The 25252-nt window shown below is 71.0% G+C and overlaps 4 protein-coding genes across 5 annotated transcripts in view; 3 read left to right on the plus strand and 1 right to left on the minus strand.

Annotated features, from left to right (window-relative positions):
• Positions 1-1265, plus strand: part of POP7 (POP7 homolog, ribonuclease P/MRP subunit) — a 2010-nt gene extending 745 nt beyond the window's left edge. Inside the window, 4 exon segments of the mRNA XM_075042155.1 lie at positions 18-114; positions 570-793; positions 796-966; positions 1044-1265. Of these exon segments, the coding sequence (XP_074898256.1) occupies positions 18-114; positions 570-793; positions 796-966; positions 1044-1154 (603 nt within the window). The 3' untranslated portion in view covers positions 1155-1265.
• Positions 1266-4947: 3682 nt separating this feature from the next.
• On the plus strand, positions 4948-6579 carry LOC142037675 (erythropoietin-like). The gene is made up of 4 exons (XM_075042156.1): positions 4948-4978; positions 5019-5104; positions 5604-5768; positions 6173-6579. Exons 1-4 carry the CDS (start codon positions 4948-4950, stop codon positions 6296-6298), a joined length of 408 nt encoding a protein of 135 aa, XP_074898257.1. The 3' UTR covers positions 6299-6579.
• Positions 6580-7180: 601 nt separating this feature from the next.
• On the plus strand, positions 7181-14764 carry TFR2 (transferrin receptor 2). The gene is made up of 19 exons (XM_075042213.1): positions 7181-7201; positions 7403-7447; positions 7695-7896; positions 8443-8629; positions 8912-9046; positions 9402-9507; positions 9692-9814; positions 10101-10217; positions 10625-10761; positions 11116-11282; positions 11736-11855; positions 12093-12175; positions 12297-12360; positions 12474-12541; positions 12626-12702; positions 12820-12904; positions 13369-13581; positions 13720-13860; positions 14268-14764. The coding sequence occupies exons 2-19, from the start codon at positions 7415-7417 to the stop codon at positions 14715-14717; spliced, it is 2508 nt and encodes an 835-aa protein (XP_074898314.1). The 5' UTR covers positions 7181-7201; positions 7403-7414; the 3' UTR covers positions 14718-14764.
• Positions 14765-14817: 53 nt separating this feature from the next.
• LOC142037719 (ephrin type-B receptor 4-like) lies at positions 14818-25252 on the minus strand. 2 transcript variants are annotated; one of them, XM_075042211.1, is made up of 16 exons: positions 24590-25252; positions 24076-24146; positions 22172-23522; positions 21509-21664; positions 20984-21313; positions 20323-20453; positions 19700-19865; positions 19097-19196; positions 18580-18641; positions 18118-18231; positions 17542-17789; positions 16975-17193; positions 16462-16611; positions 15966-16159; positions 15644-15799; positions 14818-15564 (listed from the first exon to the last, which is right to left on the minus strand). In XM_075042211.1, the coding sequence occupies exons 1-16, from the start codon at positions 24639-24641 to the stop codon at positions 15462-15464; spliced, it is 3603 nt and encodes a 1200-aa protein (XP_074898312.1). In that variant the 5' UTR covers positions 24642-25252; the 3' UTR covers positions 14818-15461. The 2 variants fall into 2 exon arrangements, with proteins under 2 accessions (XP_074898312.1, XP_074898313.1); XM_075042212.1 differs by lacking the exon at positions 15644-15799.

Raw genomic sequence — 25252 nt, forward strand, 5'->3', positions numbered from 1 at the left:
CCGGGCGGTTCCTAAAGGAGGGGCGTGGCTTTCTGCCAGAGGAGGCGGGTTTTGGGGGCGGGGACGCGTCCCCGGAAGCGGAAGCGGCGGCGGTGGCGGAGGGGACGCGGCGAGGTGCGTGCGGGGGGGTGGGGTGTCTGGGGGGCTTGTGGGGCTCTGGGAGATCTGTGGGGCTGCTGGGCACTCGGGGGGGGGGGTCTGTGGTGCTCCATGGGGGATCCATAGGTGTCTGTGGGCTCTCGGGGTTTGGGGGGGCCTATGGGAGATCTGTGTGGAGCTATGGGGTCTGGGGGGCTCCCTGGAGGTGGGGGAGGCTCGGGGGGGTTGTGGGGGACTCCTGGGATTCTCTTGGGCTTGGGGGGTGTTACAGGGACCTAGGTGGGTTTATGGGGGTCCCTGGGGTGGTTGGGGGTGTTGTGGGGGCCAGGAGGAATCCCTGGGGGGCGTAATGGGTGTTTGGGGGGGCCTACGGGGGGTTATAGGGGTCTAGAGTGGTTTTGGGGGGGCTGCGGGGATCCCCAGGACCCCCCCTGTGTCCCTGACCTCCCCATGTCGCGTCCCCACCCCAGAATGTCCTCGGGACACACGGCAGCACCGTCAGCAGCACCGGGGGGGTCACCGGGAAGGGGGGAGCCGACCCCCACCGCCGCCGCCGCCGGGGCCCAGCCCCCCGCCCCCCATCCATCACCCCCCTCTCCATCGCCGCCGCCACCCCCCCGGAACCGGAGCCGATGTTTTCGTGACGGCGCGGACAGATTTCCGAGCTCAACTCCGACGTTGCCAACGTCTCCTGGCTCCGGGGGGGCCCGGGGAGTTGGGGGATCTCGGGGGGGTCCCCCTGTCGTCCCCCCCGGGGAATTACGCCTCCACGGGCTGGGCCTGGCCGTCCCCCGCACCATCAACCTGGCCCTGCAGCTGCAGGCCGGGGCTCCTGGCGCCCTTCGGCTTCACGCCAGCACCTCCTCCGTCACCCTGCCCCCCCTCGCCACCCCCGCTGCCGCCGGGGACCCCCGCTGGGCCGGGGTGGGGGTGAGGAGGAAGAGGTGGAAGGGTTGGAGGAGGAGGACGAGGAAGACGGGGACGGAGCGTCCCCCCGCCTCCGTCATAACTCGGCCATCCATATCAGGGTGTGCCGAGAAGCCCCCTGCGCTTGAGGTGGGGGTGCCCTGGGGTGTTGGGGGGCACCCCAGGCGTTGTGGGGTCTGTTGTGTGCGAGGGGGGTACCTAAAACACCCTGGGGCACCCCAAAATGGTCTTGAGAGGTCCCGGAGCATCACAGGGTTTGTCACCTGGGGGGAGTACCCCAAAATGTCTTGAGACCCCCCCCAAGACACCCCAGAGCATCGCGGGGTCCATTGTGTGCGAGGAGACACCCCGAAATGCCTGGGGCACCCCACGGGGGGCTGGGAGGCCTTGGGGCATCGTGGGTCCCTCGTCAGCGTCCAAATGCCACCACGAGCTGCTGGGAAGCACCACGAGGAGGGGGCACCACGAGCCACCAATGATCTTGGGGCCACCAACGAGCCACCAAGATGCCACTAACGAGCTGGGGCCACCAGTGAGGTGCGGCCACCATCAACTGGAGCCAGCAATGAGCCAGGGCCACCATGAGCCACCATGACCCACCATGAGCTGGGGCCGCTGCGAGTTAGAACCATCAACGAGCCACCAAGACGCCACCACCAGCCAGAGCCACCATGAGCTGGAGCCACCGAGATGCCACCAACAAGCTGGGGCCACCACAGCCCACCACGAGCCACCGTGACCTGGGGCCACCGTGAGTTAGAACCGTCAACAGGTCACCGCGGGCCACCATGAGCCACCACGGGCCACCACGACCTGAGGCCACCAAGACCCTTGATAACACCACCACCCCCAAAAGGACCTGTTCAGCCCCTCATGTCCCCCCCCAAGTGGACCCAAACATTCAGGGGGGATACCCAGGCATCTGGAACTTTGGGGGGGGGACCCCAATAAAGATGGTGGCAGCAGTGACGCTTTGGGGCTTCCGGGGGGGGGGAAGGGAGGGGGATGGGACACGGGCTTCCTCCGCGTCACCGCTGACCTTTGGGGCAGGAAACCCCCTCCCCTCCCCCGCAACGGACCCAGGCGGGGGGGCGGGGGGGGGAGATGTGGATGTGCAGGGGGGGAGCCAGGTGTTGGGCCCATAATGCCCAGAGGAACCCGGCTGTTGGGGGGGGGGACGACCTCAGGTGTTTGGAGTGTCACATCTGGGGGGACCCAGGTGTCGGGGGGGTCCCACATCCAGGTCTGAACCCAGGTGTCAGGGTGGGGGGTCACGCAGGCATCTGGGCCCCCCTTATGGGCAGAACGTGGACATTTTGGGGTGGGGGGGGGGGGAGTCCCTCGTTCAGGGGGGACCCAGGCATCTGCGGGGGGACACCCAGGCGTCCGGGTGGCGGAGGGCCATATATCCCCCACTGCCCCCCCAACCGCCCCCGGTCGCCCTTTGGCCCCGCTGGCGCCGCGGGGACCTGACCCCGGGGCCTGGCTGTGCCGAACCGCACGTACGGCCTGGCAGGGGGCCGGCCGGACGCCCGCGTGCGTGTCCCCCTGCCGGGGGACACCGGGGTCCCCTCCCGCCGCTGCGGCGGGGGGATGCCTCCCCCACCCCTTTCCTCGGCGCGACATCCCCGCCGCCGTGGGCTCGGTGCGGGGGTCCCTGCGTGTCCACCCCCGGGGCCACGGTGGCGCCAGCAGCCGGTGGCCGCGACGGTGACGGTGACGCTGCCCCATTGTTCGGCCGCTTCCTCAGGTCACAGCCACCCCCCCGGGGGGGTGTGTGTGTGTGTGTGTGTCCCCGCCACTGACGAGGGGACCCAGGTGTCCAGGGTCCTGGATCCTGGCGCGTCACCATGTCCCCACGTCACCCTGTGCCACCGTGGTCCCGCGGCCCTGGCCCTGCGTGTGGCGTCCCCATCCCTGTCGCCGTGTTCCCATCCCTGTCCCTGTGTCCTCATCCCGAGGATTGCCCGTGTCCCTGTTCCTATGCCCGTGTCCCTGTCCCCATGTCCCTACACCCATGTCCCCAGCCCTATGGCCCTGTCCCCATGTCCTCATCCCTGGGATTGCCTGTGTCCCTATTCCCACATCCCTATTAGCATATCCTTGTCCCCATGTCTGTGTCCCCATGTCCCAATCCCTGTCCCCATGTCGGTGTCCCTGTCCCCATGTCCTCATCCCTGGGCTTGCCCGTGTCCCATCCCTGTCCCCATCCCCACGCCTGTGTCTTTGTCCCCACGTCCTCCTGTGCACGTCGCATCCTGGTGTCCCCATCCCTGTCCCTTTGCATCCCTGTGTTCCTGTCCCCATGTCACATACCCCTGGTCCCCGTGCCCATGTCCCTGTATCCCAGTCCTCGTCCCTGTCCCCATCCCTGTCCCTCCATCCCTCTGTCCCTGTCCTTGTGGCCTTTGCCCATCCCCACGTCCCCCTCCTGTCCCCCCGTGCCCACGTCCATGACCCTGTCCCTGCGTCCCCATCTGCACATCCCCGTCCCCCACCTCTTTGCCGTCCTTCCGTCCTTGTCCCCATGTCCGTGTTCTCCCATCCCCACGTCCCATGCTGTCCCCGTGACCCCGTCCCTGTGTCCCCCTCCCCGTGTCCCTGTCCCCATCCCCATGTCCCTTCACCGTGTCCATGTCCCCAACTCAAGCCCCTCAACCCCGTCCCTGTCCCCCCATCTCTGTGCCCCTGCCCCATCCCGATGTCCCTGTCCCCGTTCCCCCGTCGCCGTCCCCGACCCGCACCTCCGTGTCCCCACGTCCCCGTCCCCCCCGTCCCCCCGCCCATGCCCCCCCGCCCGTCCCCCCATCCCCGTCTCCCCAACTCCGTCCCCCCCATCCCCACGTCTTCCATGCCCACATCCCCGTCCCCACGTGTCCCCCCCGCGTGTCCCCCCGCCATCCCGGCGCCGTCCCCGCGTGGCCGGGGAGGGGGGTGGCCCGTGGCCAGGGGCCGACGTGCGGCGGCCGGCATGGCCTTTTCCTCGACGGCCGAACCTTGGGGGGGGACGGGGACGGGAAAACCCCCCCCAAGGGCCCTTCCGGCCCCGCGGCCCCTCGGATCAAACATTAACCGGGGACGGGGACGGGGGGACGCGGCGACCGGGACGGCCGCAGGCCCGGGGCCACCCAGGGACCCCCCCCGTGCCATGAGCAGCCGGCGATGGGGGCGATGGGGGCGGTGGGTGAGTAAAGGGGGGGGTGTGTGTCGGGCACCCGGGTCCCCTTCTGGGGTGGGGGGTCCCACTGGTGGGTGACGGCGTGTGTGGGGATGGGGCATCCTGGGAAGTAGGTGGTGGGAGGGGACCCGGCCGTACTGGGGGGGGTCCCAGGTGTCCGGGGGGGGTCCCAGGCATCTGAGCACCCCCCCCCCCCATTACAGCGGGGAGGGGGTTCACCCTCAGCCCCTCCATCCCAGTCCTCCCCCCCGCCTTCCCCAGTGCCCCCAGCCTCCTCTCCCAGTGCGGGGGGGGGGGGGTGCTGGATGGGGGGTACGACCTAGAGCATCCCCATCCCCAGCGCAGCTTCTGGGGGGCTGTTGGGGGTCCCTGACCCCCTCTCGTCCTCCCCCCCCCCCCCAGGCCTGTGTGCGCTGGTGCTGATGCTCTTGGGGGTCCCGGGGCGCCCCGACGGCCCCCCCTCGCTCTGTGACCCCCGAGTGATGGAGAGGTTCATCCTGGAGGCCCGCGATGCTGAGAGGGGGCTGGTGAGGGGGGGGACGGGGGGGACGGGGACACGGGGGGGCGGTCGACAGTGACCCCCTGGGGGGTGGGGACACAGGGAGGAGGGACAGGCACCCCCTCGGGGGCTGAGGGACACGGGGGGGGGGGCACAGGGACCCCCTGGGGTGGCCCTGGGGGCTGGGGGGGCGTGGGGAGACTGGAGGGGGGGGGCACAGGGAGCCCCTGGCGGGAGGGTGGCCATGGGGGACTTGGGGACGCGGGGGGGCCAGCGTGGGTGGGTGGCAGCGTCCCCGTCCCGTCGCCCCCCCAGGCCGGCTGCGGCCCCCCTGTGACCTGCCCGAGGCGGTGGCCGTCCCCGACCCTGGCGTCAACTTCAACGACTGGCAGCGGATGGACGTGAGTGGAGAAACGGGGCGAAACTGGGGGAAATCGGGCAAAACGGGGGAAATGGGGCAAAATGGGGAGAGATGGGGAAACCGGGGGAAAACTGGGCAAAATGGGGAGAAATGGGGGGGGAAACGGGGGAAACCTGGGCAAAACGGGGGAAACCTGGGCAAAATGTGGAGAAAGGGGGTGAAACGGGACTATTGGGCAAAAATGGGGAGAAAGGGGGGGAAATGCGGTGAATTAGGGAGAAATGGGGCGAAACAGGGAGGGATGCGGAGAACGGGGGTAAACTGGGGTGAACCGGGGGGGGTGGCGGGGGGGTCCCCAGCGGTGGTGGCTGTCCCGGGGTGCCCCTGGGTGCCCCCCCATCCCCGTGTCCCCGGGTGACCCCCACGTCCCCCCCCCCAGTCCCCCCCCGATGTCCTTGTGTGACCCCCGTGACCCTCCCCGTGTCCCCACATCCCCCCGTGCCCCCCGTCCCCCCGTGACCCCCTGTCCCTGCCCGCAGGCGGGGGCGCGGGCGCGCGAGGTGGGGGGGGGGCAGGCGGTGCTGGTGGCCGCCGTCCTGCGGGCGCGGGAGCTGCTGCCGGACCCCCGCCTGCGCCCCACCCTCGACCGGGCCTACAGCGCGGCCCGCAGCCTGGCCCGCCTGCTGCGGGGGGTCCCCACCCCGGTATGGGGGGGCCTGGGGGGGTGGGGGTCCCCCTCCCAGCATGGGGAGGGGAGGGGGGCTGGGGGGTCCCGGGGGGGTCCCTGCCCTGGTATGGGAGGCTGGGGGGGGGGAATAAGGGGGGATGAGGGGGCCTGGGGGGGGTCTGCCCTGGAATGGGGGCTGGGGGGGGTCCCTATCATGGGATGGGGGTGCTGGGAGGAGCCGGGGGGGGGGGAATGGGGTCCTGGGGGGGAGGGGGGGGGAATGGGGGGGTCCCCATGCTAGTTTGGTGGCTCCTGGAGGGGGATGGGAATGGGGGGGAGATGGGGGTCTCCTCTCTGGTATGGGGCGGGGGGGGGCAACGGAGGCTCCTGGGGAGCTGTGGAGCCCTGACCCCCCCTCCCCTCTCCCGCTGTCCCCCCCAGGACCCCCCCCGAGCGGACCCCCCCCCCAGGTTGCGGGTGCGGACCCTGTCCCGGCTGCTGGGGGTGCACAGCAGCTTCCTCCGCGGGAAGGTCCGGCTCTTCCTCGCCGACGCCTGTCGCCGATGACAGACAGCTGTCAATCATCCGTCCGCACCCCACCCCACCCCCCCGCCTCGTTCCCCGCTTCCCCCCACCCTGCGGACCCTCCCCCCGGCACGTTGGACGTACCGGCAGGTGATTGACAGCTGTCAATCATCCTCCTCCCGCCTGAGCGACCCGGTTGATTGACAGCTGCCCGTCACAGGCACGCCCAGGCCCTGTGGGCGATCGATTGACAGCTGTCACTCAGGGGAGACGCAGCCCCCCCCACTCCCCACCCGGGGGGGGGCCAACACCCCCCTCTCCCCCCCCAACTAACTTAATGCAAACACGAGAGTATTTATCTGAGCCGTGCCTCCGCCTGCTCTCTCAGCCCAGATGCCGGGTCCCCCCCCAACCCCCCCAGGACCCCCCCCAGGATACCCCACCCCCAGGGATCCCAATGACACCCCCCCAGGACACCCCCCCTTCCAGGGATCCCAATGACAACCCCCAAATCCCCCCCCCAGACACGTTTGTCCCCCCCACCCCCTCTGGGACCCCCTCAGGACACCCCAACCCCCCTCCCCAGGGATCCCAATGACACACACACACACCCCCGAATCCCCCCCCCCCGGACGCCCAGTGCCCCCCCCCGGGGTCAGTGACCGGGGTCAGATAAGGGGCAGCCAGACCGGGCGGCGCCGGGGCGGGGCTTCCCTCATAGCCACGCCCCTTTCCCCACAAAGCCAATGCCTCCCTTTCCCCACAGAAGCCACGCCCCCTCCCCACTACAGCCACGCCGGCTCCTCTCAAAAGCCACGCCCCCGAGAAAGCCACGCCTCTTTCCCACAACAGCCCCGCCCGCCTCCACGCCCCCTCGCCCTTGCCCCCGCCCCTTTTTCACGCCTCGGGAGGGGGCGGGGCAGAGCGGGACCCAGCGGCCGAGGGGTGAGCGGGGGCGGGGGGGGGGTCGGGGGGTTTGGGGGGCTCAGGGGGGACACGGAGGGGTGAGGGGGTCGGGGGGGACACGGGGAGGGCGCGGGGGGGAGGGGCAAAGTGTGGCTGGGGGCAAAGTCCACCCCGGGGAGGGGGTGGGGGACACAGCTCCCCGCGACCCCCCCGCGACCCCCCCGGCCGCTCTCGCCCCAGGACCCGGCAGGGATGGAGACCCTGAGACGCTGCTTCCGTGGACGGGTAACAGCCCCCCCCCGCCCCCCCCCCGCAAAAGGGGACCCGGGTGGCCAGGACACCCCCAACCCCCCCCCGAGGGCACCCTGGTCTCCCCCCTGCCCCCCCCCAAAAAAGGGACCCAGGCACCGGGGTTCCCCCCAGCCCCCCCAAGGGGTTCCTAGTGGCGTGTGTCCCCCCCCAAAAAAGGGGGACCCAGGCGTTTGGGCCCCCCCCAAAAGGGGGCGGGGCGGGCGATGACGCGGTGCCGCAGCCCCCGGGGGGAGGGGCGGTGTCCTACTGCCGGCACCGGGACCCCCGGGGGGGGGGAGGGGAGCAGGAGGAAGAGGGGGACCCGATCGTGCGGCTGCCCCGCCCCGGGCCACGCCCACGGCGCAGGCCACGCCCACGGCCTTGCCCACGGCTCCACCCCCTCGCCACCCTGGCGCTGGGCTCCGCCTCCGCCTTCCTGGCCGGTAGGGAACCGCCGCGGTCCCCTTACACCCCCTTACGCCCCCTTACACCCTGCGAGCCCCGCTACGCCCCTGGTGCACCCATTCCACCCTGTTACCCCAGTCTACTGCTTCCACCCTTTACACCCTATTGCCTGCCTTACACCCCGCTGCACCCCTTACTCCCCATTACCCCGTTCCACCCATTGCACCCTGTTACCTCCCTTACAGCCCATTACACCCCCTTGCCCCCATTACCCCCTCAGCCTCATTTTACACCATTACCTGTGTTACCACGTGGCACCCCGTTACGCTGTTAACCCATTGCCGTTACACCGCATTACACCCCATTACCCCATTATCGTGTTACACCCTATTACCCCATTACCCCAATTACACCCCGTTACCCCATTGCGCCCCGTTACCCCAATTAAACCCCGTTATGCCCCATTACTGCAATCACACCCCATCACCCCTCCCACCTGCCCCCCAGCCCCACCCTGGCTGTAACCCCGCCCACTCCCACGGCCCCACCCACCCCGAGTTCTCCTCCCCTCCCCACCCCCCCAGGGCTGTTGGTGGCTGGGATTGGGCACGTCCCCTGTGGGGGCGGGGCGGGGGTGGGGCCTGACCTGGGAGGCTCCACCCCAGAGGAAGCAGGGGGCGGGGCCAGCGCCGAGGCCCCGCCCATGTGGCCCCGCCTGCGGGAGCTGCTGCAGCGGCACCTGCGGGAGGACCGGATGTTGGCCTGGGTGCGGTGAGTGACCTCTGACCTCTGACCCTGCCCTGGCTTTGACCCCTGACCCCACGCTGACCCCTGGTCCTCACACCTCCCCCTACGAGGTGGTGTTCTGACCCCTGACCCTTGAACCCTGACCCCCGACCCCAGGGGGAGGTTGTCCTGACCCTTGACCCTGCAGGCGGGCCCTTACCCCCTTGACCCCTGACCCCGGTGAGGGGGTATCCTGACCCCTGACCCCACGGGGATGCCCTGCCCTTTGCCCCCGCCCATGACCCCTGACCCCTGACCCACCCGCAGGGAGGTGAGCGCGGGGCCGCACGGGGCGGGGTCGGAGCAGGGGCGGGGCCTGGCACAGGCCGTGCTGAGCGCCATGGCGGGGGCGGGGCTGAGCCGGGCCTGGAGCCGCCCCCAGCCCCTCCCCCTGCCCACACGGTACGGGGTCGGGGCCGGCGGTGGGGTCGGGGTCATGGGGGTCAGGGAGGCGAGGGGCAGAGTCTCGGAGTTGGGGGAGGTTCATGCACGGGGGTAGAGGTCAAGGGTCAAGGGTTATGGTGGGCTGGGGTCTTGGGGTCAGAGTTCACAGCGATCAGGGGTCACAGGGGGTTGGAGAGTTCCTGAGGGGGGGGAGTGTGTGTGTGTGTGTCACAGAAATTCAAAGGTCACAGGGGTTGTGGGGGGCGACTGGGAGGGATCCCAGGGGCCATGGGGGTCCAAGGTCATTGGGGCTGGGGGCCACGAGGGGGCTGGGATTACTTGACCCCTTGACCCGTGACCTCTGACCCCGCAGGGGGTTGGCGTCACTGCTGTGGGTGGATGCGGGGGGGCGGGAGCTGGAGCGGCTCCGCCTGGACCCCGAGGCCTTCTGCGCCTGGAGCGCCCCCGGCAATGCCACGGTAACCCCGACCCCTGACCCCCCACCCTTAGCCTGACCCCTGACCACAACCCTGCCCCTTGGTCCCGAGCCCTGCACCCAACGCTGACCCCTGACCTGACCCCGACCCCAGTTCTGGCCCTGACGCCAACCCCTAACCCTGACCCCGACCCTGACCCCTGACCCACTGACCCCTGACCCCGCAGGGGGGGCTGGTCTACGGTCACTACGGGCGCCCCCAGGACCTGGCGCTGCTGCGGGGGAGGGGAGTGTCGCCCCGCGGGAACCTCCTGCTGCTCCGCCTGGGGAGGGGCCCCCCCGCCGCCAAGGTGGGCCTGGGGGGGGAGGGGAGGATGCTGGGGACCCCCCTGGGGGGGAGGGGCTGGAGATTGGGGGGACCCCCCTGGGGGGGGAGGGGCAGGACTCCAGGGTCCACTTTGGGGGGAGTGGGGTGTCTGGATGCCCGGGTCCCTCAGATGGGGGGAGGGGTAGATGTGGGGGTCCCCCGGAAACATGAGCCCTTGGGGGGGGGTTAAGGGGGGGAGGGGGAAGCCTGGATGCCTGAGGGGGGGGAGGGGCGGTTTGTGGGGGTCCCCCAGACACGTGGGTCCTCAGGTGGCGGCGGCGGCGGGGGCGGGGGCCATCGGGGTGCTGCTGTATCCCGACCCCCAGGACACGGCCGGGCCCGGGGGGGGGCCCGGGCTGGGGGGGGACACGGCCGTGACCGTCCACGTGAGTGGGGGCGGCGGGGAGGAGACGGGGGGGGGTACGGGGGGCTGGGGCTAAGTTGGGGGGGGGCATCTCTGTGGGTCTTGAGGGTAACTGGGGAGATTTGAGGGGGGTGGGGGCTTTTAGGGGGCTGGGGGGGGTTGAATTGGGGGTCCTAGGGGTGGAAGGGGGGGGCTTGGGGAGTTGGGGGGGATTTGGGGGTTATCTAGAGTATTGGGGGGGCTGGGGGGATTTGGGGTGCTTTGGGGGTGGGGTGTTTTAGGGGGCTGTGTGGGGATTCGGGGGTATCTAGAGGATCGGGGGGGGATCAGGGAGGTTTGGGGGCGCTGGGGGGGGTTGGGGATGCTGGGGGCTTGGGGGGATCTGGGGGGGCTTGGGGGGGGGTCCCCGCCTCTGACGCATCCCCGCAGGTGCAGGAGGGCTCGGGGGACCCCTACAGCCGGGGGTTCCCCTCCTTCAGCGGCCGGGCCCCCCCCCGCCGCCCCCCGGGGCTGCCCGCCATCCCCGCCCACCCCCTCAGCGCCAGCACCGCCGCCCGCCTGCTGCGGTACGCCCCGGCGCCGGGGGGGTCGTCGTGTTCTCCCCTCCCCTCCCCGGACGGCCGGGGGTCCCCTGGGGGGGGGGGGGGGGGGTGGGGGGGTCCAGGGATCCCCCACTTACCTGCTGGGTCTGGGCAGGGGGAGCTCTGGCTCCCCAGGAGGTGGGGGCGGAATGACGGGGGGGGGGGGAACGACCCGGGGTCTGGGACCCCGGTGTGGGCGGCGCAGTCGGAGCCTCGTTAGGGGCAGCTGGGCGTAATTAGGGGCAATTAGGCCTCGGCGGCGCGGGAGGGGTCCAGCTGCCGTGCCCGGGTGCCCGGGCGTCCCTCCCCGGACGCCCACGTCCCCCCCGCCCCACGCAGGGTGCTGGGGGGGCCGCGGGCGCCGGCGCACTGGGGTCCCCCCGGCCGGGGGCTCCGGTACCAGCCGGGCCCGGGGGGTCGGCGGCTGCGGCTGAGCGTGGCCGCGGGGACGGCGCCGGGGACCCTCACCAGCGTCTTCGGGGCCCTGGAGGGGCGGCTGGAGCCCGGTGAGGGGGGCGGGGTCAGAGGGGGCGGGGTCAACGGGGTGGGGTCAGAGGGGGCGGGGCTAGGAGGGGTGGGGGCACGGAGAGGAGGGTCAGGCCTGCGGGGGGGGGGGGGGCTGCCACAGGGAGGATCCACGGGGGTGTGGCCAGTTGGGGTGTGGTCAATCGGGGGTGTGGTCAATCGGGGGTGTGGCCAGAGGCGTGGGAGCAAGGGGGCGGGGTCAAGCCTGAGGTCCTGCCGCTGTAGGGGGCGAGGTCAAGCCAGGTGGGGGGGTAAAGTAGGTGGGGCTAAAGGGGGTGGGGCTTGTGGTTGGGGTGGGGCTAAAGGGAAGGGTGGAGCCTGGAGAAGGAGGTGGGGCCACCACAGGGTAGGTGGGGGGACCCAGTGGGTGGTGCTGACCCCTTAGGGGGTGTGGCTAGATGGGGTGGAGCCTGCCTGACTCCACCCCCCTCCAGACTGTTACATCATCGTGGGGGCGCAACGCGATTCGCTGGGGCCAGGGGCGGCGGCCTCGGGGGTCGGCACCGCCCTCCTGCTGGAGCTTGCCCACCTCTTTGCCGCCATGGGGCGGGACGGTGAGGGCGGGGCCGGGGGGAGGTGGGGCCGGGGGGTTGGCGGGGCCAGCTGGGGTGGAGCCAGGGCGGGGTCATTGGAGTGGGGGAGCTTAAAAAGGGAGGGGTTTGGGCCCTAGGAGTCCTTGAACCACCGCCCCCACGCCTGGGCCCCCATTCCCATTTGGGTGTCCCCGTCGTCCCCCCCACTGATGCCTGGGTCCCCAACCCCCTTGGGTGTGTCCCCCCCTCCCCCCCCAGGGTTCCAGCTCCGCCGGACGCTGCTCTTCGTCAGTTGGGACGGGGGCGAATTTGGGCATTTGGGGGCCACTGAGTGGCTGGAGGTGAGCCTGGACGCCTGCGCCCCCCCCCCCCCCCCCATCCCCCGTGAACGACCCCCTCCCCCTCCGTGACCCCGTGACCTCTCCATGACCTCTCCATGACCCCTCCCTGACCCCCCCCCAGGGGTACCCCGACCTCCTGCACACCAAAGCAGCCGCCTACATCAGCCTGGATCAGGCTGTGCTGGGTGAGCCCCTCCCCCACCCCCGACGCCCAGGGTGGGGGGAGGGGAGGGTGTGTCCACCCCCCACCCCCCCCCCCAGGACCCCTGGGTCCCCCTGACAGCCCCCCCCCCCGCAGGTGACGACCGTTTGGTGGCCAAAACCAGCCCGACCCTGGTGAACCTCATCGAGAGTGCCCTCAGCCAGGTGGGGCAGGGGTGGGGGTGGGTCCCGGACCCCTGGGGGTCTCGCCCCCTCCTGCTCGCCCCCCCACCCCCATCTCCCCCCCAGGTGGAGAGCCCCAACGAAGGCGGGAAAAGCCTCTTGGAGCAGGTGACGAGGCCGGGACGGAGCTGGGAGAGCGATGTGTGAGCGCCCGGATCCCTTGGGGGGGGGGGACAGGGGACGGGGGGGGGCCCGGACACCTGGGTCCCCTTTGGGGGGAGGGGGCGGGGACCGGACACCTGGCTTCCCCCCCGCCCCAGGATCCGACCGCTGCCCCCCGAAAGCGGCGCCTTCCCGTTCACCGCCGCCGCCGGGGTCCCGGCCCTGGAGCTCGGCTTTGACGAGGTGGGGAGACCCTGTGTGTGTGTGTCCCCTCCCTCCCCGTGTTGCCACCCCCCCGTGTCCCCACCTCCCCATCACTGACCACCCCCATTTGCCCCCAGGCGGCTCCAAGCGTCCCCTGTGTCCCCCCCCCGTCCTCATCGCTGCGTCCCCATCGCTGACGGTGTCCCCACATCCCCGCACCCCCCCACGTCCCCTCCACGTCCCCCCGATGTCCGTCACTGTGTCCCCTCATCCCCACGTCCTCATCACCAACCACGTCCCCTGCCCCCCGTCCCCGTCGCTGAGCACGTACCCCCCGTGTCCCCCCCGATGTCCACCACCGTGTCCCCGCGTCCCACCGCCGACCGTGTCCCCCGTCCTCCCCACGGGTCCCCGCGTCTCCGTCACCGCGTCCCCCGTCCCCGTCGCTGACCGTGCGTCCCCCGCCACCGACCGCGTCCTCGCGTCCCCCCCGCACCCCGCAGGCGACCGGGGGGTGGTCGCGGGCGGCGCTGGGGACGCGGGAGGACACGCTGGGGCGGCTGCAGGGGCGGCTGCGGGGGCGGCTGCCGGCGGTGGCCCGCGCGGTGGCCGCGGTGGCCGCCCACCTGCTGCTGCGCCTGGCCCACGACGCCCGCCTGCCCCTCGACCCCGCCGCCCTGGGGGACGCGCTGCTGCGGCGCCTGGCGCCCCTCCAGGTCAGGCCGGTACCGAACGGGTACGGCGCTGGGACGCGCCCCGCCAGCCGCGGGGACCGTCCCTGCGGCGCTCGTCCTCGGGGTCTGGGGGGTGACGGCGTCCCCAACGTCCGTGCGCGTCCGTGTGTCCCCCCCCAGGCACAGGGACTGTCCCTGCAGTGCCTGTCCTCGGCCCGCGGCGACGTCGTCCGGGCGGCCGAGACGCTGCGCCGGGAGATGGCCGGCTCGGAGGGGACCAACGAGCGCCTCAACCGCGGCTTCAACGCCCGCATCATGGCCGTGAGTGTCACCGTCACCCGCCACTGTCACCCCGTCGCCCTCTCCCCGTCCCCTCGACGCCCGCATCGTGGCCGTGTCGCCGTCACTATGGCCCTGTCCCCGTCCCCTCGACGCCCGCATCATGGCCATGAGTGTCACCGTCACCCTGTCCCCGTCCCATTGGGACCGTGTCCCATCCCTGTCCTGTCCCCATCCCTGTCCTGTCCCCACCAACCATGTCCCCAGCCCCGTCCCTGTCCCCATCCCACTGACCGTGTCCCTGACCCCGTCCCTGTCCCCATCCTGTCCCCACCAACCATGTCCCTGACCCCGTCCCTGTCCCCATCCCCGTCCCTGTCCTGTCCCCACCGACCGTGTCCCTGACCTCGTCCCTGTCCCCGTCCCACTGACCACGTCCCCGTCCCCAGGCGGAGGCCTCGCTCCTGTCCCCCTTCGTGTCCCCCCTGGTCACCCCCTTCCGCCACATTCTGCTGGGCCGGGGGGGCCACACGCTGCCGGCGCTGGCGGCCCAGCTCGGGGGGGCAGACGGCCAGGGGACGCGAGGGGACGCCGGCCACCTCCGCCTTCGCCTGGCCCTGCTGGCCTGGACCCTGCAGGGGACGGCCGGAGCCCTGGCCGGGGACGCCTGGGACCGCGGGGACATCTGGGGACGGGGGGACCTCGGGGACCGGGGGGACGTCTGGGACCACGGCGGCCTTGGGGACGGCGGCGACGGCGGCGGCCTTGGGGACGGCGGGGACCGGGGGGACGGCGGCGGCCTTGGGGACGGCGGGGACACGTGGGACTATGAGGACAACGGGGACAGCCGGAACCGTGGGGACCCCCAGGGCCCCCTCGGGACATTGGGGACCCCCTGATGTGGGGTGGGGAGAGTGCTGTTGTCCCATCGTGTGTCCCCCCCAAACCGGGGCAGGGGGCGGACCCAGGTGTCCGGGCGGCCCGGCCCTCTCGTTTGCATACAGATGAGCCGCCGTCGCCGCTTTTATTGGCTCCGACTTCGGGCCATAAATTAACAGAATTGGTTAAAAAAAAAAAAATAAAGGCACCTGGGGGGCCCTGCCCACCCGGATCACGCCTGCACTGGCGCCGCCCACTGGGACCACGCCTGCTCAGGCTCCACCCACCCGGACCATGCCCACCTCAAGCCACACCCCTGGGCATGACCTCCCCGGCCCCACCCTCTCCGGTTCAACAGGAGGGGCGGGGCCAAAGAACTGTGACATCACGAGGGCCTTACGACGTCACCGGGGAGGGGCAGCCCCAAGGCGACGAGGTCACGGCGGTTCCCAGGCGACGCTGAGGTCACGAGCGGCAACTTCACGGGAGCCCCAGGGCGTGACATCACGCACCGGGCCCCGCCCACAGCCTCGCTCCCCTGCAACATCACCAACCTGGAGTCCGTGGGCGGCGAGCGACGATGTCATCGGCGCCGGTGATGTTACCGTGACATCACGGGGCAAAGTCAAGTCACGCTTTGGTCGAACGGGGCGGGGCGCGAGGCGGCCATCTTGGTGCCCCAGCCAGGGCCGAGCCCCTTCCAACGGGTCCGTGGCGCCCCGGCGGCCATCTTGGCGCGGGCGGAGCTGCGCCGTGGGCGTGGCTCAGAAGCGGGGGTCCCCCTTGGGGGGGCTCTGCAGGCTCTGGGCGCTGTCAAGGATCCGCTGCTGGTGCCCGGCCAGCGTCACCCCCATGCGCAGCAGGTCCCTGCGGAGGACGCGAGGGTGACCGCTGCGTCCCCGTGCCCCCCCACGTGGCCCCCCCGCCCCGTCCCCCCGCCCCGTACTCGCTGCGCAGCCGCGGCAGCAGCTCCAGGCTGGTGACCCCGGCGCTGCTGAAGGTCTCCTCGTATCGGCCCAGCTGGAGGGTGTGGAGCCACTCGCCCACCGAGGCGAAGGGGGGGCCGGGGGGGCTGCGCTGCGCCAGCCGGGGTGGGGAGGGTCTGCAGGGACCGGGGCGGACGGGTCAGCCCTGCAGCACCCCAGGACCCCCTGTCCTAAGGGGACCCAGGCACCCAGGACCCCCACCCCCCTGACCCGGGTGTCCGAGACTCCCCGTCCCATGTCCGTCCCCCGCCCCCCCCCCCGCCGGCAAGGGCCCAGGCGTACCGGTGGGCGTCGGGGGCGGTGATGCGGAGGGTGGCGGGGTGGCGGATGAGGCGGTCGAGGGCGCTGACGATGTCGGGGAAGCGGGGCCGGGCGTTGCGGTCGCGTTGCCAACAGTCCAGCATCAGGCGGTGCAGCGCCGTGGGGCAGCGGGGGGGCGGCGGCAGCCGGTAATCCTGCTCGATGGCGTTGATCACCTGGGGGGGATGACGACGACGACGACGTGGGGACGTGGGGACACGCGCTCGGGGACCCGGGTGTCCGGGGGGGACCCAGGGGCTCAGGGGACTCCCTGACCTGCCAGGGATCCCGGCGTCCGGGGGGGAGCCAGGCGTCCGGGCGCGACAGCTGGGTCCCCTCCCACGCTAATTACCCCTAATTACCTCCAGCTGTCCCTAACAAAGCTCCAACTGCCCCCACCCGCACCTGGGTCCCGGACCCTGGGTCCCACGGGTCGATCTACCCCCCAGGGGGACGGAGGGGGTCCGGGGCGACTCACGTCCTGGTTGGACATGTCCCAGTAGGGCCGCTCGCCGAAGGACATCACCTCCCACATGACGATGCCGTAGCTCCAGGCGTCGCTGGCCGAGGTGAACTTGCGGAAGGCGATGGCCTCCGGCGCCGTCCACCGGATCGGGATCTTCCCCCCCTGAGGACGGGGAGATCGTGGGGGAACCCCAAGGCCCACGCGGGGGGATCCCGGTGTCTGGGCGAACCCACCCCCCCCGAGGGACCCGGGCGTCCAGGAGACCCCAAATCCCTGAAGGACCCCAACCCTGGAAAGTCCCCAGCCCGGGAGGGACCCCGTCTTCCAAGGGATCCCAGTGTCCCAGCCCTGCTGGCACCCAGATATCTGTGGAACCCCAACCCTGGTGGGACCCCATCCTTGCTGGGACCCCAGCCCCGGCAAGACCAAACCCTGGAGAGACCTCAACCCTGGTGGGACCCCGACCCCGGCAGAACCCCATCGGCACCGAGGACTCGGGCAGCCCCCCATGGGGGGTGAGCTCACCAGGGAGCTGGTGTAGGTGGGATCGGCCGAGCTCTCCTCCTCCAGGGCGCGGGAGAGCCCGAAGTCGGAGACCTTGCAGACCAGCTGGGCGTCCACCAGGATGTTGCGGGCGGCCAGGTCGCGGTGGACGAAGCCGGTCTCGGCCAGGTACCGCATCCCGGCCGCGATGCCCCGCAGCATGGCCACCAGCTGCAGCGGCCCCAGCGTCCCCACCCGGCCCTGAGGGGACACCGGCGGCAGGGGGGACGCGGTCACCTCACATGGGGGGGGGTGACTGTGTCCCCTGTGTCTGCTGTGTCACCACGTGTCCGCCATATGCCAACTGGCCCCCCGTGTCCCCCACATCCCATGTGACCCCACGTCCCCCATGTCCCTGATGTCCCATGTCCCCCACATCCCCTGTGTCCCCCCATGTCTCCTATATCCCCCCACACCCCCTGCGTCCCCCCTATATCCCCCCACACCCCGCGTGTCCCCCATTTCCCCCCCACGTCCTTCACGTCCCCTACATCCCCCATACTCCACATCCCCTACATCCCCCCACGTCCCCCCCCGATGTCCCCGTACCCGCAGGAAGGCGTCGAGGGCTCCGTTCTCCATGAACTCGGTGAGGATCATGGCGGGGGCACTGGCCGTCACCACTCCCCGCAGTCGCACCACATTGGGGTGGGCGAACTGTCCCATGCGGGCGGCCTCCCCCAGGAAATCCCGGCGCTGCCGCTCCCCTGCACCCCCCTTCAGCGTCTTCACCGCCACCGGCGACTCGGGGCGCCCCGGCAGCGCCAGCCGGCCCCGGCACACCTCGCCGAACTCCCCTGGGGACGATGGCGGGGGACGCGTCACCCAGGAGCCCCCCCACGCCTCCCCCAACTCCCCTGGGGACAGCGGGGGACGGCGATGGCGTCGTGAGCGGGCACGGCGATGGATGGGGACGCCGTTGGGGATATAGAGGGGTGGGGACATCATTAGGGACAAGAATACTAGCATCATTAGGGACAAGGATGGGGGACGTCACTGAGAATATCACTGGGGACATCTGACGGGACGCAGACAGGGACGTCGTTGGGGACATCCGTAGGGACATCATCAGGGACATTGTTGGGGCCGGGTTGGGGGGGGCTGGGCGGGGCCAGAGGACGTCACCTGCCCCGATGACCTCCTCGATCTTGACGCAGGCAACGTCAATCTCCTGGGCGAAGTCCCTCAGGGCCACCCCGGGGTCCTCGTAGGTCAGGGGGTCGATGTACAGCTTCCCGCCTGTCACCGGCACATGGCGTCACCCGGCGTCCCCCCCACCCCAGGGGACGCCAGCCCCCACCCTTGCCACGGTTACAGGGGACAGCGACACGGGGATGCCACCGCCGGTACCGTGGGGACAGTGCCATCATCACCGTCACCAAAGGGGTGCGGGGACACCGAGATGGTCACCATGGGGATGTGGGGACACCGTCCCCGGCACTGTCACCATGGGGACACGGGGGGCACAGCCCCCCCCAATGGGGACAACGTCACCGCTGTCACACCGGGGATGGGGACACGGGGTGACACTGGGGTGATACCAGGGTGGCACTGGGAGGCACCGGGGTGATGCCGGGTGACACCCACCGTGGCCCGCGGGGCGGTGGCCGTGCCGATCCGCATCCTCCCTGTGCCGGTGGCTGTGGCGCCTGGGAGGAGGGACACAGTCAGTGCAGCCCCCCGAGACCCCCCCGGGCCCACCCACATACCCCTGGGACTGCCGCAGGGACCCCCACAGGGACCCCCAGGATGCTCCCAATTCCCCCCCCCAGCTCCCCAGACCCACCAGGGATCCCCTGGAGACCCCCAAAGCGCCCCCCATACCCCACCAGGGACCCCACCAGGACCCCCAGGATGCCCCCAACAGCCCCCCCCGGCTCCCCAGACCCCCTGGGACCCCTCTAGAGCCCCCCCAGTACCCCTGTAAACCCCTCAGGGACACCCCAGGGACCCCCAGGATGCTCCAACTCCCCGCCCAGCCTCCCAGGACACTGCAGTGCCCCCCCCCAAGCCCCTCCGGCCCTTCTCAAGCCCCCCAAGGATGCTCCACTTCCCCCCACCCGAGACCCTCAGAGCCCCGCAGGACCCCCCCACCCCCCCTCACCTGAAGCAGAGCAGGGTCCCCGCGAGCAGCGCCAGCACCAGGAGCCCCCCCAGGGCCGCAGCCCCCGCCACCAGACCACCGTGCTCCCCTCGGGACCCCTCTGCCAGCAGCCGTCAGTGCCAGGGGGTCCCGAGGGGGGGCCCAGGGGTCACAAGGGGGTTGGGGGGGGGGCAGGGGGTTTATGGGGGTCCCACAGGTTCCCAAAGGGGTCATGGGAGGGGCACGGGGGTGTCCCAGAGGGATTACAAGGGTCATTGGGGGTCCCAGAGGGGTTGGGGGGGGTCCCAGAGCGGTTGTGGGGGATTGGGGACTCCCAGGGACATTCCGGGGGGCTCAGGGGGTCCGGGGGGGGTACAAACACCACATGGCGTGCCACACGGTTTTGGGGTCCCAGGGGTCCCCAGGAGCTTGTGGAGGCGTCAAAGGTCACCCCAGGGGGTTCAGGGGGCTCCTGGGAGGGGTTGGGGCTCCCAGGGGGAGTTGGGGGGCTTGGGGGGTCCCAGACAGAGTTAGGGAGGTTTTCGGGGGTCCTGGGGTTGTTGGGGAAGTTGGGGGTTCTAGAGGGGATTAGGGGAGTTTTGTTGGGGGGGGCAGGGGGCTTACCGGCGCCCTGGGTGGTGACGGCGGTCTCAGGGCCGAAGTCCCCATAACCGGCTTCGGAGCGGGCGCGGACTCGCACCCCGTAGAGCCCCCCTCGGCGCAGCCCCCCCAGTTCCGCCCGCGGTGCCGGCACCTTCAGGAACATGGGGGGGCCCTCGCCCCCTCCCATCTGCGGGGGTCAGACACCCACCCTTCTCTTGACCCAGGGCCCCCAATACCCCTTCCAGGGCCTATGAAATACCCCCCAGGACCCCCCTAATGGCCCCCAGGGACCCCCCAGTGTCCCCTGGGTCCCCTCCAGAACTGCAAGTGCCCCCCACGACCCCCCAAAACTCCCCAACCCCCCGATGCCTCTTGGGAACCCCGGTGCCACCCAGGACCCCCCCAATACCCCTCAGGAGCCCCCAATACCCCCCAAGAACCCCCCAAGAACCCCCAAATGCCCCCAGAAGCCCTCCCCCCCAGCCCCCCAGGACTCCTAACTAGCCCTCAGGACTCCCTAAATACCCCCACAGGAGTCCCCCAATAGCCCTCCCCCAGTGCCCCCCAGGACCCCCAAGAGCATCCTCCCCAAGTACCCCCCAATGTCCCTTGCGACCCCCCCAGTGCCCCCAGCCCTCCCTCACCTTCTCATAGTACTTGACCTCGTAGTCGAGGACGTGGCTCCCAGGGGGGGCTGGGGGGGGTGTTGGCCACGACAGCGTCACCCCTGTGGGGGACCCCCCGATCCGGACCACATCGTACACTGGCAGTGGCACTGTGGGGGGATCAGGAAGGTCATGGGCGTCCCGGGGGCGGGGAGGGGGTCTTGGGGGCCCTTGGGGAGACTTTGGGGTCCCAGGGGAATCCCAGGGTGGGTTTGAGGGTGCCAGGACAGGTTTTGGGGGGTCCCAGGATAGGTTTGGGGGGTCCCAGAGTGGGTTAGGGGGTCCCTGAGGGAACCTGGGGGGTCCCAAGATGGGTTCAGGGGTCCCAGAGTGGGTTAGGGGGTCCTTGAGGGAACCTGGGTGGTCCCAGGATGGGTTTGGGGGTCCCAAAGTGAGTTAGGGGATCCCAGGGTGAGTTAGGGAGTCCCTGAGAGAACCTGGGGGGTCCCAGGATGGGTTCAGGGGTCCCAGAGTGGGTTTAGGGGTCCCAAGGGTTCAGGAGGGGATGTCAGGGTGAGTTTGGGGGTCCCAGGACAGGTCTGGGGGTTCCAGGGCAAGCTCGAGGGCTCAGGGTAGGTTCGGGGGGTCCCAGGGCAGGTTTTGGGGGTCCATGTGTCGTGTTCCCTCCCCCCCCTCCTACCGTCCTTGGTGGTGGTGACATTGACCTCCTCCCCGGGCGGCGGGTGGGGGCTGAGGTGGGAGACGCCGTTGCGGGCGGTGACGGTGAAGGTGTAGGTGACATAGGGCTGGAGGCCGGTGACGGTGACGCCGCGACCCCGCAGCCCGGCGGTGCCGGGGGAGAAGGTGAGACGGGCGCAGGGGCCGCAGGGCGCCCGCTCGGGGCAGGCTCGGCACCCCACGCCGTAGGCGAGATCGGGGCGGCCCCCCCCGTCGCGGGGGCTGCTCCACTCCAGTCGCACCCCGGAACCGTTCAGCCGAGCCACCACGCTGCGGGGGGCTGAGGGCGGTGCTGGGGGGGGGAGGTGGGATAAGTGGGGGGGCAGCACCCATAGGGATGGGGAATTGTGGGTCTGGGTGCTGGAACCCCCCCAAACACAGGGACCCAGGGGTCCCACGAACCTGGGTGTCCGGGCAGCCTGTGCCCCCCCAACCCACGGACCCCAATGTCCGGACCCCCTCACCCGCAGCCCCCATGGGTGCTGACCGGAGCAGCGGAGCGCGGGTCCCTCGCCGGGTGCGCGGTAGAAGCCAGGACGGCAGGGACAGGCGGTGGCACCGGGGGACGGGGCCTGGCTGAAGGGGGGGCAGGGCTCGCACCGACCCCCCCCGGCCTCTGCCTTGAAGGTTTCGGGGCTGCAGGCTGGGGGGGGGGGGGGGGGAAGAGGGGTCACACGGGGACCTAGGCGTCTGGGTGCACCCCTGCCCTATTGCACCCCCCATTTCCCCCATTGCACCCCCATCACTGCACCCCATTGCACCCCCATTTTACCCCTGTCCCCTTCCCCATTCCACCCCCCATTCCCCCCCATTTTACCCCATCCCTGCCCTATTCCACCCCCCATTTCCCCCATTTTGCCTCCATCCTCTGCCTCATTGCACCCCATCACTGCACCCCATTGCACATGTTTCCTCCCAGTGCACCCCCATTTTACCCCTGTTCCCTTCCCCGTTGCACCCCCCATTTTACCCCATCCCTGCCCCATTGCATCCCTCATTTCCCCCACTGCACCCTCCATTTTACCTCCACCCCTGCCCCATTGCACCCTCCATTCCCCCCCGTTTTACCCCCACCCCTGCCGCGTTCCACCCCCCATTTCCCTCCACTACCCGCTTCACCCCCAGCCCCACTGCCCCCCCCCAGCCTCACCGCGACACCCCAGCCCCGCATCAGGCTCCCTCCCGGGGCCGCAGACGCAGCCCTGGGCGGGGGGCTCGGCCCATCGCCCGTCCTCCCGGCAATACATGACGGGCGCCCCGGCGCCGACGGGCACGGCTCCCTCCAGGCACTGTCCGGGCACCGCCGCCACCAGCTCCCGCGGGACGGTGGCGGGAAACCGCGCCAGGCGTGCCGTCACCTCAGCACAACGCTGGAAATACAGCCGGACGGAGAGCAGCGCCATGCAGGCCCCCAGGTCTTGGAAAGCCAAATAAAAACCGGTGCGGCTCAGAGGGCCCAACCGTAACGTCTTGCGGTTGATCCGCCCCGCCGGGCGGCCGCCGCCGGCGCTCGCCGTCGGGCGCGAGAGGTGCTCGGCCGCCACCGTGTCCACCTTGATGTAAGGGTTCTCCATCCAGGGCGGCGTCAGCGCTGTCGCCGTGTCGGCGTCCGCCTCGTAGTAGAAGACGTTGAAGGTCTCTTTGCAAGGGCGGGGCGAGGGCGGGGCGGGGCTGCGGCGGGGCCGGGCGGGGCCCTTGGCGGGGCCGTTGCTATGAGCAACGTCACGGTGGCCGGGGCCGTTGCCAAGAGCATCGCGGTGGCCAGGGCCGTCGCTAAGGGTAACGTGGTTGCCGGGACCATCGCTCCGAGCATCGTGGTTGCCGGGGCGGTTGCCGAGGTCACCGCGGTTGCCATGGGCATTGCCAGGACCGTCGCCAAGACCGCCACTGTTGCCCGGGCCGTCGCCAAGACCACTGTCGTTGCCCGGGCTGTTGCCAAGAGCATCGTGGTTGCCGGGGCCATTGCCAAGGGCGTTTTGGTTGCCGGGGCTGTCGCCAAGGTCACTGTAGTTGCCACGGGCGATGCCAGGACCATCACCAAGACCACCGTTGTTGCCCAGGCCGTTGCCAAGAGCATCGTGGTTGCCGGGGCTGTCGCCAAGGTCACCGTAGTTGCCACGGGCGATGCCAGGACCATTGCCAAGACCACTGTGGTTGCCAAGGCCGTTGCCAAGGGCATCGTGGTCGCCGGGGCGGTCGCCCAGAGCGTCGCGGTGACTGGGGCCGTCACCAAGAGCGTCGTGGTTGCCGGGGGGGTCATCGGCGGGGTCGTCGGGAGCCCCCCGTCGGCGCCGGCGGGCGGGGCGGGGGCGCGGCAGGCTGTCGCAGGCCAGCAGGGTGAAGCGCAGCTCGGCGTAGACGTGGGTGGCGCCGCGGCGGGGGACCCAGGCAGAGCGCAGCCAGCTGTTTTGGGGGGGACCGGGGGGACCCACCCCCGAGCACACCTCGAAGGTGCGCACCGAGGCCTGCCGCTCCTCGTCCAGCCCGCTCAGCTCCTCCCACTGCGGGGGGGGGGGAACGGACGGGAGGGGGACATTAGGGATGGTGGGACATGGGGGGGGGGACATAGGGGACGGGGGGGGCTTGGGGACAGGTCAGGGATGGGGGGACGTGAGGAGATGGGGACATGGGGATGGGGGGGACAGGGGGTGTGAGGGGGCGACGCGGGGACGGGGTTGGGGTAGATGGGGGGACGTTAGGGACGGGGGGCGCGTGGAGATGGGGACATGGGGAATGGGGGGACACTAGGGATGGGGGGACGTTAGGGACGGGGGTCATGGGGGGCACAGGGAGATGAGGGATGGGGGGGTCACAGAGGACAAGGGGGGACATTAGGGGACACGGGAGGATGGGGGGGTTGGTGGGGACGCGGAGGGACACAGGGGACATGTGACACGCAGGGGACATGGCACTTGAGAGTGGGGGGGACACGGGGGGAGACATGGGGATGGGGAGACCCAGGCGAAGGGGCCAGGGGGGCGAGCGGCATTGGGCACCCCCGGTGCCCTTGTCATCCCCCCCCCCCATGTCCCCTGTCCCCTCCCGTCCCCTTACCTGCCCCTCTCCCGGTGGGTACACCGTCCACTTGAGGTCGGTGGTCTCCAGCCGCGTGTTCAGCAGCGTCTCTGGGGGGGGAGAGAGGGGTGAGGGGGCCATGGATGCCTGGATCCCCCCCACAGTGACACCCCCCCATCCCCGCATGCCTGGGTCCCCTCAGGGTGGGGAGGGGAGTCCAAGACCCTCCTCCCTATCCCGAGGGGTCTGGACCCCACATCCCCCACCCTGAGGGTTCCCAGGCATTTAGGACCCACATCCCAAGGGGTCCCAGGCATTCGGGACCCACACCCCGAGGGTCCCAGGCATTTAGGACCCACATCCCAAGGGGTCCCAGGCATTCGGGACCCACACCCCGAGGGTCCCAGGCATTTAGGACCCACATCCCAAGGGGTCCCAGGCATTCGGGACCCACACCCCGAGGGTCCCAGGCATTTAGGACCCACACCCCCAACCCCGAGGGGACCCAGGGGTCTGGGCCCCACACCCCCATCCCGAGGGTCCAGTCACTCACCCTCCTCAGCGAAGCCCAGCGGGACCCACAGCCAGAGCAGCCACAGCCCCATCGTGGCCCTGGGGGACGCCGGTGTCCAGGCCCCCTGTCTTCTGCCCCACAGCCGGGGGACCCAGGCGTCCGGCTGCCCTGGCTCTGCCCCACGGCCAGGGAATCCAGACGTCCGGGCCCCCCTCCTCTGCCCCACGGCCGGGGGGACCCAGCCGTCCGGGCTGTCCCCCCCCCACGTCCCCTCCCGGCGAACCCAGCCGTCCGGGTCTGCCCCCCTCCCCCGCTTTTGGGGGGCTCCTGGAGGGGACCCAGGTGTCCAGGGGGGACCCAGGCGTCCAGGGGAACCGCCGATGGGGCGGGGGGGGGGGAAATTCGGGGAAAGTTTGGGCGACTTTGGGCAACTTGAGGCGGTGGGAAAGCGTCCGTCCGTCTGTCCGTCCGTCTGCTCGGGCCCACGGCGGGGACCCAGGCGTCCGGGCTGTGTCCCGTCCCGTCCCCCCCCCCATAGCCCCCCCCTTGGCAGGGAGGGGACCCAGGCGTCCGGCAGGGAGGGGACCCAGGCGTCCGGGGGGGGGGGGGCAGGCGTCCGGGCCCCCCCAGCAGGAAACTCCTTTGTTGAGCGTTTCCCCGGGTCGGGCGGGGGCAGGATATGGGGCCGCGACCCCGGGAGGG

Source organism: Buteo buteo, chromosome 12 (genome assembly GCF_964188355.1).
Source record: "Buteo buteo chromosome 12, bButBut1.hap1.1, whole genome shotgun sequence".
Taxonomy (NCBI): Eukaryota; Metazoa; Chordata; class Aves; order Accipitriformes; family Accipitridae; genus Buteo; species Buteo buteo.

Coding starts and splice junctions, on each gene's coding strand:
- LOC142037675 (XM_075042156.1), top strand. CDS start 4,948: ATGGGGGACTTGGGGACGCGGGGGGGCCAGC. Junction 4,979..5,018: donor GGGGACGCGGGGGGGCCAGC/GTGGGTGGGTGG, acceptor TCGCCCCCCCAG/GCCGGCTGCGGCCCCCCTGT. Junction 5,769..6,172: donor TGCGGGGGGTCCCCACCCCG/GTATGGGGGGGC, acceptor TGTCCCCCCCAG/GACCCCCCCCGAGCGGACCC.
- LOC142037719 (XM_075042211.1), bottom strand. CDS start 24,641: ATGGGGCTGTGGCTGCTCTGGCTGTGGGTCCCGCTGGGCTTCGCTGAG. Junction 20,454..20,983: donor TGTCACCACCACCAAGGACG/GTAGGAGGGGGG, acceptor ATCCCCCCACAG/TGCCACTGCCAGTGTACGAT. Junction 16,160..16,461: donor GGGACATGTCCAACCAGGAC/GTGAGTCGCCCC, acceptor CATCCCCCCCAG/GTGATCAACGCCATCGAGCA.
- TFR2 (XM_075042213.1), top strand. CDS start 7,415: ATGGAGACCCTGAGACGCTGCTTCCGTGGACGG. Junction 7,448..7,694: donor GACGCTGCTTCCGTGGACGG/GTAACAGCCCCC, acceptor GCGGTGCCGCAG/CCCCCGGGGGGAGGGGCGGT. Junction 9,815..10,100: donor GGGGCCCCCCCGCCGCCAAG/GTGGGCCTGGGG, acceptor GTGGGTCCTCAG/GTGGCGGCGGCGGCGGGGGC.